The sequence below is a fragment of the Mus pahari genome, chromosome 7, assembly GCF_900095145.1.
Source record: "Mus pahari chromosome 7, PAHARI_EIJ_v1.1, whole genome shotgun sequence".
NCBI lineage: Eukaryota > Metazoa > Chordata > Mammalia > Rodentia > Muridae > Mus > Mus pahari.
Window position 1 is genome coordinate 108,505,042 of NC_034596.1, and position 19,262 is coordinate 108,524,303.

Sequence of the window (19,262 nt, forward strand, 5' to 3'; positions counted from 1 at the left end):
ATAAAACCCTAACTATGACGTATGTAAAGCCTATGAGTTGTAAATTTAAGATTGCAGTATGTTTTACTGGACGTCACTCTTACTTCTAAACTTTGACTCAGAGTTTTCCATTCCATCTCTCCTATAATCATCCTCACTCCACCCTCAGAGGGCTGTTTGACTTGGTAGTGGCAGACATGATGCAGCTGTGCATTATGATATTAATACCACTTATATTCTAAGAGCCAAGAACTTCTGGCAGACCACATAAACCAGTTAGCAAAACACCTGGAAGTCACTTAAGACTTAGACTGTGTTCTTTCCTGTAGTGTTCCAGATTCTTGTGTTGCCTGTGGCCTTGGCCCTGCTGAGATTCTTCAAAGATTTATTAAAATGCCTGGGTCCCCATGAACCCCTACTATACCGAGGTTTACAAGGAAATTTGGGTAAGAGGGGGGTTAATAATCCTCTTCATTTATAAAATCAGCAGTGCTGAAAAGGAAGTAAAGCTTTGAAAGGGACCAGTCCTGCACCTGCCCATTTCTATCACTAACTATTCCCTAAGTACACTCAAGCTGAACATGTTGGCTAAATTTTAGCAAGCTTTGTTAGAAAATCACTATGCACTTATTTAACTGCCATTTATAATATGGCATTAATTGTACCAGAGAAGCGCTAAAAAAGATTTTGAAAGTGCTTCTTATAAGAAAAGGTGAAATGTCCTCATTTGGTCTTCATTCTTCTTGAGTTCCATGTGTTTTGCTTCACTCCTTAGAATTGGGAACAAAACACCCATGGAAGGAGTTACAGAGACAAAGTTTGGCACTAAGACTAAAGGATGGACCATCCAGAGACTGCCCCACCTGAGGATCCACCCCATAATCAGACATTAAATGCAGACACTATTGCAAACGCCAGCAAGATTTTGCTGAAAGGACTCTGCTATAGCTGTCTCTCATGAGGCTATGCCAGTGCCTGGCACACACAGAAGTGGATGCTCACAGTCAGCTTTTGGATGGAACAAAGGGCCCCCAATGAAGGAGCTAGAGAGAGAACCCAAGGAGATGAAGGTTTGCAACCCTATAGGTGGAACAACAATATTAACTAACCAGTACCCCCAGAGCTTGGGTCCCTAGCTGCATATGTAGCAGAAGATGGCCTAGTCGGCCATCATTGGGAAGAGAGGCCCCTTGGTCTTGCAAACTTTATATGCCCCAGTACAGGGGATCCCCAGGGCTAAGAACAGGGAGTGGGTGGATAGGCGAGTAGGGGAGGGAGGGTATTCAGGACTTGCGGGATAGCATTTAAAATGTAAATGAAGAAAATACCTAGTAAAAAATTGGAAAAAAAAAAAAAAAAAAGAAAGGGCTTCTTCTTATTCAGAAGTCGGTAGAATTTTACAAGTCAAACTCATACCTTATTCCCAGCTATTCCAATGTTCTACTCTTTCGTAACCCAGACATATTTTTATCATCCATAATCAGTTTATCTTTTTTGTTGTTTTACGAAAGAAGAAAATTATCAATGAATGTGGACACTGTTATTGATATTGACAAGGCATGGGGTACTCTAGGAACATCCTAAATGAACAGAATGTAATTCATGGATGTCCTCTGCAAAGTTGAAAAAGCACAATAGGTCTTACAATTAACACACACAAAATGGACTACCCAAATGACTGCATCTGAGCAAGTCTTCCAGGGAATATTCTCTAAGTCTTCTCATTCCCAGGGCAGCTTTCTGCTCCTCCTCCAGGGTTTCTGATACACTCAGTGTGCGGTTGCAGCATTGTGTCTTGCACAGTAATAGACCGCAGAATCCTCAGATGTCAATCTGCTAAGGTCCATATAGGCTGTGCAAGAGGATATGTCTACAGTCAATATGCCTTTGATTTTGAACTTTTCATTGTAGTTAGTACCACTATTGAAAAGATTAATATCTCCAATCCACTTAAGGCTCTTTCCATGGATCTGCTTCATCCAGTCCATTTTGAATCTACTGAATGAGTAACCAGAAGACTTGCAGGACAGCTTCACTGAATCCCCAGCATTCACTACTTTATGTCCAGGCTGCTGCAACTGAACCTCAGAGTGGACACCTGTGGGACGAAAGGCAGAGTGGATGTCAGTGACATCCCAGGCCATTTCTCCTCTTCGGATTTTTACAAGTGTGCACCTTAACTGTAGTTACTGACAGGAGGAAGAGAAAGACCCAGCTCCATTCCATGGCTAGAGTCAGTGTGTTCAGGGACTGTGGAGAGAATATTGGTCATATATTGTATTCAGGGTGTGGACATCCCTGTTTTTAACCACCATAGACTCAGGTCGTTTGCATATTCATGAGCAGGGAACTTCTTACGTAAGAACCTAGTCCAACTGGTGAAGAGCTGGAGAAGAAGGACTGAAAAGGCACATGGGTCAACTAGCAGGATGGTCTAGTCCAAATCTAATACCTCCCTGGGGAAATGCATCCCATATACTTTCTATTATCCCTTCAGTTCTGGTATGGTTGTAACTACAGGGATGAATCTCTCAATCTTTACTAGGCCTAAATCTGTTGCTCCACTCTGGGTTATGTTAACATGTTGATTTACAGATAGTGCTTTTTAAAGATCAGTTATGATGATGATGATGTTGGAGGTGATGATGAAAAAGATAATGATGATGATAATGTTGGAAATAGCCATTAAAAAGATTTAATGTCTTAATTAGAACCCAGTCAGATGTTGATAAGGGGGAAGACAAATGAGAAAAATAATGACATGGATGTGGAAAACGTTGAATATTTACTCATTATTGATATGAGTGCACTAGTTTAGTATACTGATTTTTTAATTCTGTTTGAAATTATCACCAAAAAGAGTAAATAGATCTGTGCTGTGTCACATTTGCATCCCTCCCAAGCATGTACCCAAATAACTCTATATTACTACAGAGACAGATACACATCCATGTTTATTACTTCCCCATTCACAGAAACTGGGAAATGGAATCCATTTACATTCATAACAAAGGTCAAATAGATACTGAAAATGTTTGGGTTATAGACAATGAAATATTCCTCAGTGTAAAACCATGAACTATTTATTATGTGTATACATATGTGTAAGAGAATGGAATATTTATCTACCATGCCATCCATGTCCATAGAAAAAAATGGTTCATGATTTCATTTATGTGTGGTTCCAGGATTTGAATAATACACTTTGATCAATCCTACCTCTTCTCTGTCCCTATGGTTTTCCTTGGAACCTTTGTATATGTCTCTCTCACAACATTGTGACCAAGTCTTTTTTATTGGTTATTATATTTATTTACATTTCAAATGTTGTCTCCATTAACTGGTTCCTCTCCACAAATCCCCTATCCCATCACACCTGCCCCTGCTTCTATAGGTTGCTCCCCCAAACTATATATCCACTCCTGCCTCATCCCACTAGAATTCTCTGATGCTGGGTTATGGAGCCTTCATAGAACAATGAAACTTCCTTGCCATTGATGCCAGGTAAGGTAATCCTCTGATACATATGCACCTGGAGCCATGAGTCCCTCTACGTGTTCTCATCTACATGCTGAGGTGCTTGGGGCCACTGCCCCTATGTGACTAATGTCTACAACTCTCTATGGTGGGCTGTGGCAATGTGACAGGGATCTGGTCTCAGGAACAGATAAAACTCCTACTGTCCCTTCTGTGTTCCTTGGGCTTCAAGCCAAGCTCAACCTTAGAGGCTTCTTCTCATGGTTCACTTCCCAACAGAAAGTAATTCCCACTCAGTCTAAACATATACAAGATGCAAGTCTAGATATTATAAGTCCATCTGTATGTATGTATGTATATGTGTGTGTTTCAGTGTGTGTGTGTGTGTGTGTGTATAGCCAACCAAGTTGAAAGAATTTTGTTGTAGTCAACAATGATGAAAAAGATGTTGGAGAGCTAAAGGCTGCTTTGACAGTAGCAATAGAGGTACAGAGTTTGGAGTTTGCCTAGCTGATTTCCAATCTTACTTTGGAAATTAAAGTTAAGTAATAGGATGAATCTCAGAAGAGACTTTGAACTTTGGACTTTCTTTTCCTTTTATTGGATATTTTATTTATTTACTTATATTTCAAATATTATCCCCTTTCCGTTTCCTTTCTGGAAGCCCCATCACATCGCCCCAACTTCCTGCCTCTAAGAGGGTGCTCCTCCAACACACACACACACACACACACACACACACACACACACACACACCTGCCTTCCCACCCTGGCATTCCACTGCACTGGAGCATTAAACCACCATGGAGCCAAAGGCCATTCCTCCCACTGATGTCCAAACAAGGACATCCTCTACCTCATTGTGGCTGGAGCCATGAGTTCCTCCATCTGTCTTATTTGTTTGGTGGTCCAGTCCCTAGGAGCTTGTAGGGAGATGTTCTGGCTGGTTGACACTGTTCCTCCCTCGGAGGGGCAGTAAACCACATCAGCACTTTCAGTCCCTTCTCTAACTCTGGAGTCAAGGACCCCTCACTCAGGCCAGGGGTTGGCTGTGACCATTTGATTCTTCATTTTTCAGATTCTGGAAGGGACTTTCAGGAGACAGTCATATCAGGCTCCCATCGGCAAGAACTTCCGAGCATCTGCAAATAGTATTTTGACAACTGTGTATGGGATGGATCTCCAGGTAGGGCAGTCTCTGGATGGCCTTTCCTTTGGTCTGTGCTCCATATTTTGTCCCCATAATTCCTCCTGTGAGTACTCTGTCCCCTGTTCTGAAATGCACAGACACATCCACACTTTGGTCTTCCTTCTTTAGCTTCATATGGTCTGTGAATTGTGTATTGCATATTCTGAACATTTTGGCTAATATCCACTTATCAATGAGTACATACCATGTGTGTTCTTTTGTGACTGGATTACCTCACACAGGATAATATTTTCAAGTTCCATTAACTTACATGGTAATTTAATGAAGTTATTGTTTTAAATAGCTGAGTAGTATTCTATTCTGTAAATATATGACATTTTCTGTATGCATTCTTCTGTTGAGGGACATCTAGGCAGTTTCTAGCTTCTAGCTATCATGAATAAGGCATATATAGACATATGCGAGCATGTGTTTTATTACATGTTGGAGCATCTTCTGAGTATATGTCCAGGAGTGATATAGCTGTATCCTCAGATGGTATTATGTCCAGTTTTCTAAGAAACTGTCAGAAGACTTTCAACATTGTTGAGACCACTATAGACTATGGGGACTTTGGAAGTTGCACTAAATATACTTTGCATTATGCTTTGTTTATGTATGTCACTCACAGACTCAAATGTTTGAACAAGCCTATGAGGGCCAGGGAGTCAATGTGATGTTATGTATATGCTCAGCCCAGAATAGCACTATTATAAGATGTGGTCCTGTTAGAATAGGTGTGTCACTCTGGGTGTGGGCTATAATATTATTAGCAGCTTAGAAGTAAGTATTCTGCTATCATCACTCAGATGAAGATGTAGAACTCTCAGCTCTGCTTGCACCATGCCTGCCTGGATGCTGTCATGCTATCCTGCCTTGATGATATTGGACTGAACATTTAAACCTGTAAGCCAGCCCCAATTACATGTTGTCCTTCATAAACTTGCCTTGGTCATGGTCTCAGTTCACAGCAGTAAAACTCTTACTATAACATATATAAAGTATATGTGAAGTAAATTCAGAATTGCAGTACTATTTACTGAACAGCACTCTTATTTCTAACCTATGTCTCAGAGTTTTCCTTTCTATGTTATCTATTTCATCCTCATTCCACCCTCAGAGGAATGTTCGACTTGGTAATGGCAGAAATGATTTGCCTATGCATTCTGATATTAATACCTTTTATATTCTAAGAGCCTGGAACTTCTGGCAGACCACATAAGCAAGTTAGCAAAACACCTAAAACTCACTTAAAACTCAAGACTCTGTCATTTTCTACTCTGTTGCAGAATCTTGTGTTGCCTGTGGCCTTGGTCCTCATGAGATGCTTCAAAGCTTTATTAAAAAGTCTGGGTCCACATGAACTCCTACTATACCTATTTTACAAGATAATTGTTTAGGAGTGGGGTAAATAATCCTCTTCATTTTTAAAATCAGGAGTGCTGAATAAAAGCAAAGACTTAAGACTTTGGAAAGGCTTTTTGGTTCCTCAGCATTTGATGGAATTTGACAAGTCAAATTCATATTATACTTCTTTTGCAGCTATTCCAAAGTTCCATTCTTTCACACAATACAGTCATATTTTTAACACCTATAATCACAGTTTACCTTTTTCATTGTTTTAAGAAATTAGAAAAATGTCAATGAAAGTGGTCACTGTTATCAATATTGACAAGGCAAAGGGTACTCTAGGAACATCCCCAAACAACAAAATGTAATTCATGGATGCCCTTCTGGAAAGTTGAAAAGGCAGAGTAGGTCTGTAAGAAACAGACACAAATTGAACTACCCAAATGACTGCATGTGAGCAAGTCTTGTAGCAACTCTTCTCTAAGTCTTCTCATTCACAGGGCAGCTTGCTGCTCCAGGGTTTCTGACACACTCAGGATGTGGTTGCAGCACTGTGTCTTGCACAGAAATAGACTGCAGAGTCCTCAGATGTCAGGCTGCTGAGCTGCATGTAGGCAGTGCTGGAGGATTTGTCTGCAGTCAGTGTGGCCTTGCCCTTGAACTTCTCATTGTAGCCAGTACCACCATTGTAAGGATTAATATATCCAATCCACTCAAGGCTCTTTCCATGGCTCTGCTTCACCCAGTGCATCCAGTAGTTAGTGAATGTGTAGCCAGAAGCCTTGCAGGACATCTTCACTGAGGCCCCAGGCTTCACCAGCTCAGTTCCAGACTGCTGCAGCTGGACCTGGGAGTGGACACCTGTGGAGAGAAAGGAAGAGTAGATGTCAGTGACATCCCAGGCCATTTCTCTTCTTCAGATTTGGTACTGGTGAGCCCCTTACCTGCAGTTACTGACAGGAGGAAGAGAAAGACCCAGCTCCATCCCATGGTTAGAGTCAGTGTGTTCAGGGTTTGTAGAGACAACATTGGTCATATGTTGTTTTCAGGATGTTGACATCCCTCTTTTTAACCACCCGGTGGACTCAGATAATTTGCATATTCAAGAGCAGGGGACTGCTTACATAAGAACCTAGTCCAACTGGAATAGAGCTGTAGAGGAAGGACTGAAAAGGTACATGGGTCAAGCAGCAGGATGGTCCAAATCCAATAACTCTCTGAGAAAATGCATCCCATACACTTTCTACATGCCCTGCACTGCTGGTATGCTTGTAACTACATGGACAAATCTCTCAATTGGCCTAATTCTGTTGCTCCGATCTGGGATATGTTAACACATTGATTTACAGAGAATGCTTTTTGAAAATCAAAATGTTATTATTGATGATGATGATGATGATGATGATGATGAAGATAATGATGATTCTAATGATGGAAATAGCCACTAAAAAGATTTAAAGTCTTAAGTAGAACTCAGTCAGATGTTGATAAGGAAGAAGGAAAATGTGAAAAATAATGACATGGATATGGAAAATGTTGAATCTTTACTCATTACTGATATGAGTGTACTAGCATATTATATTGACCTCAAAATTCTGTTTGAAATTGTCAACAAAAAGGAAATAAATCTTTGCTGTGTCTCAGCTGTATCCCTTCTAAGCATGTACTCAAATAACTCTATATTATTACAGAGACAGTTACACATCCATGTTTATTGCTCCATTCACAGAAGTTGGGAAATGAAATCCATTTACATTTATAACAAAGGACAAATAGATATTGACAGTTTGGTTTATAGACAATGAAATATTCCACAGTGTAAAACCATGAAATGCATATGTGTAAGAACATGAAAAATGTCTCAATGAGCTCAATGAGGTTCATAGAAACAAATACTTTATGATTTCATTTATGTGTGGCTCCATGAATTGAATAATGTACTATGATCATTCCTAGCCCCATTCTATCCCTCTGGGTTCCCTTGGGATCTTCCAATATGTCTCTCTCACAACATCCTGACCACTTCTTTTTTATTGGTTGTTTTATTTATTACATATCAAATGTTTACTCCTTTCCCTGGTTCCCCTCAACAAATCCTCTATCCCATCATACCTGCTCCTGCTTCTATGAGGTTGCTCCCCAAAACCATATATCCACTCCTGCCTCATCCCTCTAGAATTCTCCTATGCTGGATCATAGCGCTTTCACAGGACAATGATCCTCCCCTACCACTGATGGAGATAAGGCAATCCTCTAATACCTATGCAACTGGAGACATGAGTCTCTCCATGTGTACACTTTGTTTGGTGGTTTAGTCCCTGGGAGCTCTGAGGATTCTGGTCCTATTACCACATTTAATGATGGACACCTATCTAACACTAGAAGTCCAAAACAAAATGAAGTCAACAGTGTTTTGTAGATATTTACTCTCATTGTTTTCTACCTTAATTTTTGTTGCACTTGACTTTTGAATATATATCTTGATTACAGAGTTGCATTTTTATGAGTTTCTGAGTGTATGTGCTTGTGTGTTTATGTGTATGTGTGTGTTTACGTGTACTATTTCTGTGTTTTATCTTTTAAAGCAATTTTATATATTTTGTTTGTTTGTTTCTATAGAGAAAATGAAAGAGTGTGTATTTGAGTTATTGGTGAAGTTTCTTATAGAAGTGTGAAAAGAATATCACATCAGAAATAATTGTATGAATTTTAATACTTATTTTTTTAATACTTTTATTTTTTGACAATTCAGTCATCGCCCCCTCCAGGTCCATCTTCTGACAGTTTCTCTCCATATTTCTCCCCAACCCCTTTCTTCAATAGGATGCCCCCCTTCACAGGCTTTCCCAACTCTGTGGGGCTTCAAATGTGTCAAGGTTTAGGTGCATCTTCTCCCTCTGAGGACAAACAAGCCCATCCTCTGCATATGTGTGTCTGGGTCCTTGGACCTGTTCCTGTATGATGCCTTGGTGGCACAGTGACTGAAAGATCTCAGGAGTCTAGGTTTATATGTAATAACCAAGAAAATATAAATCTTTAAAGTGTTTTATACAGAATCTTCACAGTGTTTGAGCATGGAATTTTAATAGGTCAATCACAATAGGTATGCATAAGTTAAGAAAAAAAAAAAAAAAAAAAAAACCACAGAGGATACCCACAAATCTTTACTGGGGATTCTTGGCTCCATTGTGACCCCTGCTGGTCATGACCTCACCTGGAGGTAGATTTTCCATCTTTTACACTGTAGTTGTTCAGTGTGACTTTGTGACTTTGACAATAACATATCCTTGCAACTAATGTGCTTGCAGGGCTCAGATGCAGGGAGAATTAGCTCTTCTTTACAGGGAGATGGTGACTGATGTCTCAGACTCTGGATCTATATTGTTAGTACATTATCATCAATGAAGCTCTCAGAGTAACCTGCTTTCCTACTGGCAGTGGAACCTAGCTCTAACAGTTCTCATTTGTAATTAGGTGTAAAAGAGAAAGATCATCTACATATGGAGGGGCTTGGGGCCACTGCCCCTGTGTGACTGATGTCCACAACTCTCTCTATGGTGGGCTGTGACTATGTGACAGGGGTCTGGTCTCAGGAACAGTTCCTACTGTCCCTTCTCTGTCCCTGAGGCTTCAAGTCAAGCTCAACCTTAGAGGCTTCTACTCATGGTCCACTGCCCCACAGAAAGTAATTCTGACTCAGTCCAAACATATACAGGATGCAAGTCTAGATATTGGAAGTGTGTGTGTGTGTGTGTGTGTGTGTGTGTGTGTGTGTGTGTGTGAATAGACGATGCAGGAGAAAGGAGTTCATTACAGTCAACAATGATGAAAAAGGAGTTGGAGTGCTAAAGACAACTTTGAAATTAGTCGCTGAGGTACAGTGTTTGGATTTTGCCTAGCTAATTTCCAATCTTACTTTGGAAATTAAAGTTAAGTAATTGGATGAATCTCAGAAGAAACTTTGAACTTTAGAATATTTTTCCCTTTTCTTGGATATTTTATTTATTTATATTTCAAATATTATCCCCTTTCCAGGTTTCCTTTCTAGAAGCCACTATCCCATTGCCCCCACTTTCTGACTCTATGAGGGTGCTCCCTGTACACTCACCCAAACCCACCTTCCCACCCTGGCATTCCACTGTATTGGGGCATTGAACCCCCTCAGGCCCAAGGCCATTCCTCCCACTGATGTCCAAACAAGGACATCCTCTGCCTCATATGTGGCTGGAACCGTGGGCCCCTCCAGGAGTCCAGCCTCCAGGAGCTCAGGGAGAGATGTTCTGGCTGGTTGACACTGTTGCTCCCTCAGTGTAGATGCAAACTCAATCAGCTCCTTCAATCTGTTCTTTAACTCCTCTTTCAAGGACCCCTTGCTCAGGTCAAGGGTTAGCTGTGACCATTTGATTCTGTATTTTTTAAAGATTCTGGCAGAAACTTTTCAGGAGATAGCCATATCGGGCTCTGATCAGCAAGAACTTCCCAGCATCTGCTATAGAATCTGGATTTTGCAACTGCATATGGGATAGATCTCCAGGTAGGGCAGTCTCTGAATGGCCTTTTCTTTGGTCTGTGCTCCACAAGTTGTCCCCATAATTCCTCCTGTGAGTATTCTGTTTCCTCTTCTAAGCCACACAGAAACATCCATACTTTGGTCTTCATTCCATAGCTCTATATGGTCTGTGAATTTTATCGTGGATATTCTGAGTTTTTTGGCAAATATCCACTTATCAGTGAGTGCACACCATGTGTGTTATTTGGTGAGTAGATTACCTCACTCAGGATGATATTTTCAAGTTCCATTCATTTGCCTGCAAATTTCATAAAATCATTGTTTTTAATAGCTGAGTAGAACTCCATTCTATAAATGAACCACATTTTCTTTATGCACTCCTCTGTTGAGGGACATCTGGGTTGTTTTCAGCTTCTAGCTATTATGAGTATGGCTTCTATGAACATATTGGAGCATGTGCCACTCAAAGACTCAAATGCTTGAACAAGCCTATGGGGGCCAAGGACTCAATGTGATGGTTTGTATATGCTCAGCACAGAATGGCACTATTTTAAGGTGAGGGCCTGTTGGAATAGGTGTGTCACTCTGGTGTGGGTTATAAAACTCTTGCTGCTTGGAAGCAAGTATTCTGCTAGCATCCTTCTGATGAAGATATAGAGTTCTCAGCTCTGCTTGCACCATGCCTGCCTGGATGCTGTCATGCTCTCCTGCCTTGATAGTGCTCGACTGAACCTCTACACCTGTAAGCCAGCCCCAGTTAAATATTCTCCTTCATAAACTTGCCTTAGTCATGGTCTCTGTTCACAGCAGTAAAACTCTAAACATGACATGTGACATATATGAATAGTAAACTCAGGATTGCAGTAGTATTTACTTGACAGCACTCTTATTTCTAATCTTTGTCTCAGAGTCTTCCTTTCTATTTCTCCTATAATCATCCTCACTCCACCCTCAGAGGAATGTTCAACTTGACAATGGCAGAAATGATGCAGCTGTGCATTCTGATATTAATACCTCTTATTTTCTATGAGCCTGAAACTTGGCAGACCACATAAACAAGTTAGCAAAACACTTAAAAGTCACTTAAGACTTAAGACTGTGTCCTTTCCTGTAATGTTGCAGAATCTTGTGTTGCCTGTTGCCTTGGTCCTGATGAGATGCTTCAAAACTTTATTAAAAAGTCTGGGTCCACAAGAACCTCTACTATACTTACATTTACAAGGAAATTTGTGTTGGAGCAAGGTAAATGACCCTCTTCATTTATAAAATCAGGAGTTCTGAATAGGAAGTAAAGACTTAAGACCTAAGACTTTGAAAGGGCTATTTTTGCCCAGAACTTGGTGGAATTTTACAGGTAAAATTCATAGTATACTTTATTCCCAGCTATTCCAAAGTTCTAGTCTTTCACAAAATACAAACATACTTTTATCATCCATATTCACAGTTTCACTTTTTTGTTGTTTTATGAAAGAAGAAATATGTCATTGAAAGTGTTCACTGTTATCCATATTAACAAGGCATGGGGTATTCTAGGGACATCCTAATGAACAGCTTGTAATTCATGGATGTCCTTCTGCAAAGCTGAAAAAGCACAATAGGTCTTTAAGAAATAGAGACAAAAACACACTACCCAAATGACTGCCTCTAAGCAAATCTACAAGCGACTCTACTCTAAGTCTTGTCAGTCCCAAGGCAACTTGCTGCACCTCCAGGGTTTCTGAGACACTCAGGATGTGGTTGCAACACTGTGTCTCCAACAGAAATAGACCGCAGAGTCCTCAGATGTCAGGCTGCTGAGCTGCATGTAGGCTGTGCTGGAGGATGTGTCTGCAGTCAGTGTGGCCTTGCCCTTGAACTTCTGGTTGTAGCTTGTATCACCATTTCCAGGACGAATATATGCAATCCACTCAAGGCCCTGTCCAGGCCTCTGCTTCACCCAGTTCATCCAATAGTCAGTGAAGGTGTAACCAGAAGCCTTGCAGGACAACTTCACTGAGGCCCCAGGCTTCACCAGCTCAGCCCCAGACTGCTGCAGCTGGACCTCAGAGTGGACACCTGTGGAGAGAAAGGCAGAGTGGATGTCAGTGACATCCCAGGCCATTTCTTTTCTTCAGATTTGGAACTGGTGAGCCCCTTACCTGTAGTTACTGACAGGAGGAAGAGAAAGACCCAGCTCCATTCCATGGTTAGAGTCAGTGTGTTCAGGGACCGTGGAGAGGACATGGGACATATGTTTCAGGATGTGGACATCCCTGTATTTAACCACCATAGGCTGAGGTAATTTGCATATTCATGAGCAGGGGACTTCTTACATAAGAACCTAGTCCAAATGGAGAAGAGCTGGAGAGGAAGGACTGAAAAGGCACATGGGACAAGCAGCAGGATGGTCTAGTCCAAATCTAATAACTCTCTAAGGAAATACATCCCATATACCTTATATGAGCCCTGCACTGCTGGTATGCTTGTAACTACAGAGAAAATCTCTCAATCTATATTTGACCTAAGTCTGTTGCTCCACTCTGGGGATATGTTCACAATTTGATTTACAGATAATGATTTGAGAAGATGAAGATGATGAAGAAGAAGATAATGATGATGATAATCTAAGTGCAGTTTAAAAAAATTTAATATCTTTATTAGAACTCAGTCAGATGTTGATAAGGAAGAAGGGAAATGAGAAAAATAATGACATGGATGTGATGTGGAAAATGTTTAATCTTTACTCATTATTGTTAGTATACTAGTTAGTGTAGCACACTGACTTTGAAATTCTGTTTTAAATTGTAACCAAAAATGTATATAAAACTGTGCTGTGTCTCAGCTCCACTCCTCCCAATATTGTACTCAAATTACTCAATATTACTACAGAGACACCTGCACATCCATGCTTATTGCTGTTCCATTCACAGCAGCTGGGAAATAGAATTCATCTAGATTTACAACAAAGGACAAAAGATAGTGAAAATGTGTGTGTATAGACTATGAAATATTCTTCACTGGTAAAACATGAACTATGAATTGTATACCTATGTGGAAGAACCTAAGAAATATGCTCAATGAGTTCATCGAGGTCCATAGAAACAAATGCTTTATGATTTCATTTATGTGTGGTTCCATGATTTGAATAATATACTATGATCGTTCCTACCTCCACTCTGTCCCTCTGGTTTCCTTTGGGACCTTCCAATATATCTCTCTCACAACATCCGGACCATGTCTTTTTTATTGGCTATTTTATTTATTTACATATCAAATGATATCTCCTTTCCTTAGCTCCCCTCCACAAATTCACTATCCCATCCCACCTGCCCCTGCTTCTATGAGGTTGTTCCCCAACCCACATGTCCACTCGTACCTCATCCCTCTAGCATTCTTGTGTGCTTGGTCATGAACCTTCACAGGACCATGAGCCTCCCATGCCATTTATGGCACATAACATAATCCTCTGATACATATGCAGCTGGAGCCATGAGTCCCTCCATGTCTACTCTTTGCTTGGTGGTTTAGTCCCTGGGAACACTGGTGATTCTGGTCTTATTAACCATATTTAATGATGGACACATGTCTAATAGTAGAAGTCCAAAAGAAAACGAACTCAACAGTAGTTTTGTAGATATTTACTCTCATTATTTTCTACATTAGTTTTATTGACTTATCTTTTGAATATATATTGTGATTATAGAGTTGCATTTTATGGGTTTCTGAGTTTGTGTGTGCGTGTGTGTGTGTGTGTTTGTGTGTGTGTTGTGTGTTTTATCATTTTTATTCTTTAAGAACTTTTTATATGTTTTTTGTATCTATAGAGAAAATGGAAGAGTTTGTATTTGAGTGAGTGGTGGATTTTTTGGCAGAAGTTTAGAAAGAATATCAGTGATCGGAAAACGCTGTATAAATTTTAATACTTATATTTTATTACTTTTAATATTTTACAGCTCAGTCATTGACCCCCTCCAGGTCCAACCTCTGACAGTTCCTCTTTGTATTTTTCCTCCCCCCCCCAACTTCAATAGGATGCCCCCCTTCATCCAAAAGAAAACAAACTCAACAGTGTTTTTGTAGTTATTTACTCTCATTATTTTCTTCATTAATTTTGTTGACTTGTCTTTTGAATATATATTGTGATTATAGAGTTGAATTTTATGGGTTTATGAGTTTGTGTGTGCTCCCCACTCCATGGGGCTTCATGTATCTCAAGATTTAGGTGCAACTTCTCCCACTGAGGCAAAAGCAGACCGTCCTCTGCATCTATGTGTCAGGGTCCTTGGAACAGATCCTGTATGATACTTGGATGGTGGCTCAGTGTCTGAAACATTTCAGGAGTCTAGGTTTATATATAATAAAAAACAAAAAAATATACATCTTTGCAGTGTTTAACACAGAATCTTCACAGTGTGTGAGTATGGAAATGTTACATGTCAATCACAATAGGTATGTGTAAGTTAAGAAAGGAAACCACAGAGGATATAGTGTAACCCCATACCCACATCTCTCTGCTGGGGATTCTTGGCCCCGTTGAGACCCCTGATGTTCATGAACTCACCTGGATGTAGATTTTCCATCTTTTACACTGTAGTTGCCCAGTGTGACTTTGTGACTTTGACAATAGCATATCCTTGCAACTAATGTGCTTGCAGGGCTCAGATGCAGAGAGAATTGGCTCTTCTTTACAGGGAGATGGTGACTGATGTCTCAGACTCTGGATCTATATTGTTAGTACATTATCATCAATTAAGTACTCAAAATCACCTGCTTTCCTATTAGCAGTGAACCTAGCTCTAACAGTTCTCATTTGTAATAAGGTGTAAACAGGAGAGATCATCTACTTGTGGAGGGGTTTGGGGCCACTGGCCCTGTGTGACTGATGTCGACAACTCTCTCCATGGAGGTGCTGTGGCTAAGTGACATGGGCCTGGTGTCAGGAACAAAGATCCTACTGTTCCTACTGTGTCCCTGGGGCTTCAAGCCCAGTTCAATCTTAGAGGCTTCTTCTCATGGTCCACTGCCCCACAGAAAATAATTCCCTCTCAGTCCAAACATATACAAGATACAAGTCTAGATAAGATAAGTCTATGTGTGTGTGTGTGTGTGTGTGTGTGTGTGTATAAGGGTGTAACTATGTTTAGGTATATGTATGTGTGTATATGAACATGCATGTGCATGTGTGGTTTGTGTGTGTGTGTGTCTTTATAAGTCAGTGGAGATGGAGATAGAATTATGGACGGATTATTAAACACTGTATAGAACTCACCAGGGCTAAGGTTCAATCAAAAACCTTAAATTTCTACTTGATCTTTATGTATCATTTTTTTTTTTTGTTTCTAAGGATTTAGTTACAACTGCACATGCTTTCATGTCTCGGTCATTATAGATGTTGTTTCCTTATACTTTCTCTATTATTTTCCTTCTACAAAATTTGTTCTAGTGCCTGATAATAACCTTCCTCTCTCAGGACACATATCATCCATGTTTCCCTGCTCTCAGTGCTTATAGAAGAGTTGTATTGCCCTTAAAGTCTGGCTCCTTTCACATGAATACTGCAAATTTCTAGTGGCACAAATGGTTTACATATGGTTCAGCAAATTTTATGTTGTATATTCATCTAAAACACTATATTCTGAGAAATAAATCCTTATTTTCTTTTTTTAATCTTTATTTTCTATTTGCAGACCCCTAGAAATTCTCCAAACAAGATAAGTGAGGATGTTTTTGTAGACAGAGAGATGGGGTCCTGACTGTTTGATGCAGATTGAAGATCTTGTGGGATGAGATTTTGGGACCCAGTGCTAGAAAGGGATATCGGCGAAGAAACATGCCTTTGATATATTTTTAAGATCACCTTGGAACACATTGACAAGGGACTGTATTCCCAAAGAAAAAATAATTAAGTATCTACAAGAAAAATTAGAATGCAGAAAATTAGAACAGCCAGGAGAATTAAATAGATGGTGTATTTGTCGGGTCCAGGAAGAATTACAAAGACTGCAGGGTTATCTTTATAACCTAATCATGTCTGTCCTTTTATGGAACCATACTATGTTACATATGCCTGGAAGATGTTGACTTTGTAAGTGACATAATGCTGCCTTCAACCTCACTGGAGACTGGGGGTCAGAAGATATAAAAAATAATTGTTCTTGCTACAAAAATTTTATGTTTGAGATTTTATAGTTCTTTTTCTCTGATCTAAACCTGTACCACTCTGAATCACATGAAAATGTTGGCACAAGAAAATAGAGAAGCATTGATCCTCCCTAATATAAAATTTGTAACCCAACCTCTTTATATGTTTTCAGTAAAAGTCTGGGGCTGAGTGAAGTGTGGAGAGTTTGCTGAATCCCAAGTTCAGGAGCTCTCACTGCAAGAACAGCCTTTCAGCTTGTAATGCAAATTGTGTGTTTTCTTATTTCTTACCTTTCTCTTATTCCTAGTCCTTGATGTCCCCCAACTTGTCTTGAGGCTGGACTCAGCAGAATACATAGCTAAACAAATGCTTAGGTTTTGGTAATGTGTGGGGGGAAAAAAACCCAAAAAACAAAAATCACAGAATAGTTTTAGGGTTGGGTGTGTTGGATTAAATTGATAAATACAGGAACTGATATGATTTGACACTATGAGGGAATAAAACATTTAGAATTACAAATTATGGCTGTTTAAATATGAATTGTCATAAGTAAACACTTGCTTTGATGCCTCGCCCACTCCGATGAAGTCTGCTTGACAGCAAGCACTCACGAGGCAAAGATTTTCAAGGAAACTTGGCCTCCTGGAACCTTGGCATACTCATAACTGGTATACTCAAACCCTATCCCCACTTTAGTATGGTGTATGCTCTCTTTCAGTATTATAAGTACCTTTAAAGATAGAATTTTATCATAGGTGAGCCTCCCAGTGTTCCAAAATCCTAGAAAATCCTTGAAGCCTAAGAACTTGGAATTCAGTAGGATTCAGTGAGAAGGTTACCTATTCATTAACATTCAAATTTACTTCAAATAAAGACCCAGTGAAACTAACTAGGCATTACAAAGAACCGAGTCAGAATAGCTCAGGGTTAGTCTGTAGAGTGATTACTGAGGACAGGGAATACACCTTTGCCTAGTGAATTGGCAAGTTTACCTATAGACTAGCTTTACACCTGGTAGTAAACAATACTGTCCTGGTCCTCACCACCTTTTGATGTATACAATCCTTTGTTTTGTGTCACTGTAACTCTGCAGATGTGTCTTCCCTGGCTTTTCTTGCTTTTCTTGTTTGTTCTCTTGTTTGATGCTCGATTTAGAAAAATACACTCACATTCTTCTCTCTCTCTCTCTCTCTCTCTCATCGGTCTGTTTGTCAATTCGCCAAATCCGTGCCAATCTGCCACAAGAGACCCATTCCATGCAGACAAGAGACCCAAAAAGGGGGTAGGCTGTGGCACTTCATAATTTAAATAGTACTTCAGGTTAAGAAAAACATTTGATGTCCACAATTGGAAAGCACATTTGCCAATAAGACAAATATATTTCTAAGAATAATTTTTGAAGATTACTTGATGGTATTCAATTGAATAGCAGTTACAAGAATTACCAAGACAAATAGCAAAGATGTCAAGTTGTGTGGATGCTAGTTTGCTTCAACTCTTGTAAGAGTATCTTAGACTGCTCCAAAACAACCACTCCAATTGAGGTTTCATATACCTGAAACTGGCCACTTGTTTGATGATCTGTAGCTTCTAAAGGGAGAACTATCATCCTGTGCATGTTACCACCTATTATGTAATTTTAGATGTCATTCTCAGAGGATAAAGTGAAATTAACACTACATAGACATCCCTGATAGTTATTGCTGCCACTCATTTTGTTGATCTATGACAATGATTACTGTGGAGTTGATCAGAAAAATGGTATGAGTTCTGTCTCTTAGAACCTGTGGCAACAGGTCAAGTTCTAGGTTTGAGAAATGGCCCAGAAATTAAGAGTAATTACTGTTCTTCCAGAAGATCTGTGTTTGGGTCTCAGTACCCACATGAGATAGTTTACAACTAAATGCCTGTAATTCCATTTTTATAGTATCCAAAGCCATCTTCTTGTCTCCAAAAGTGTCGACATACTTATGTGTTGTAAATAATGCTGGGGCTAAATATATGTGATGTTAATTCCATTCTCCTGTGAGTGGCTGTGAACAAGGAATGAGTCAGCACTCAGGTGATTACCTGGAAACCTGCATCCCACCTTAATTTGTAAAATAAAGAAGATTTGTAAAATAAAGATGATTGGAATGATAGAAGAGAAAGTGGAGTAGAAGTTTGAGTGAGGAAAAGGAGAAAATGGAAGAGGGAGATGACACAGATGAGGATGAGGAAGAAGAAAAGTGGAGCAGAAGCACATGGCCTGGAGAAACAGCAAATTCTAAGGGGTCTCACGGATGGATAAAATGGCAGTGTAGTAGTAGATCTGCCCAATCTAGGCACACAGCATGTATTCATATTAATTGAATTGTGTTTTCATTGCTGGGGCATATTTGGCCTGGAGATTTACCACAGCAAAATGGTACCCAATGTTTTGGCTTGAATTCAACTAACCTGAGAAAAAAACTTCACTGCATCCTCAACCCGTGAATTATCACCTTTTGATACTTGTATTAGTCAGGGTTCTCTAGAGTCACAGAACTTACAGATATGCTCTATATAGTAAAGGAATTTATTGATGACTTACAGTCTGCAGTCCAAATCCCAACAATGGTTCAGTAGTAGCTGTGAATGGAAGTCCAAGGATCTAG

At 39.8% G+C, this 19,262-nt stretch overlaps 3 gene segments (V, D, J or C); all 3 read right to left on the reverse strand.

Moving 5' to 3' along the window:
• Positions 1-1,748: 1,748 nt before the first annotated feature.
• On the reverse strand, positions 1,749-2,205 carry LOC110324581. The segment is given in 2 exon segments: positions 1,749-2,077; positions 2,145-2,205. Coding segments are annotated over 2 exon segments (390 nt in total).
• Positions 2,206-6,527: 4,322 nt separating this feature from the next.
• On the reverse strand, positions 6,528-7,002 carry LOC110324208. The segment is given in 2 exon segments: positions 6,528-6,856; positions 6,940-7,002. Coding segments are annotated over 2 exon segments (375 nt in total).
• Positions 7,003-12,231: 5,229 nt separating this feature from the next.
• On the reverse strand, positions 12,232-12,689 carry LOC110324271. The segment is given in 2 exon segments: positions 12,232-12,560; positions 12,644-12,689. Coding segments are annotated over 2 exon segments (375 nt in total).
• Positions 12,690-19,262: the final 6,573 nt, after the last annotated feature.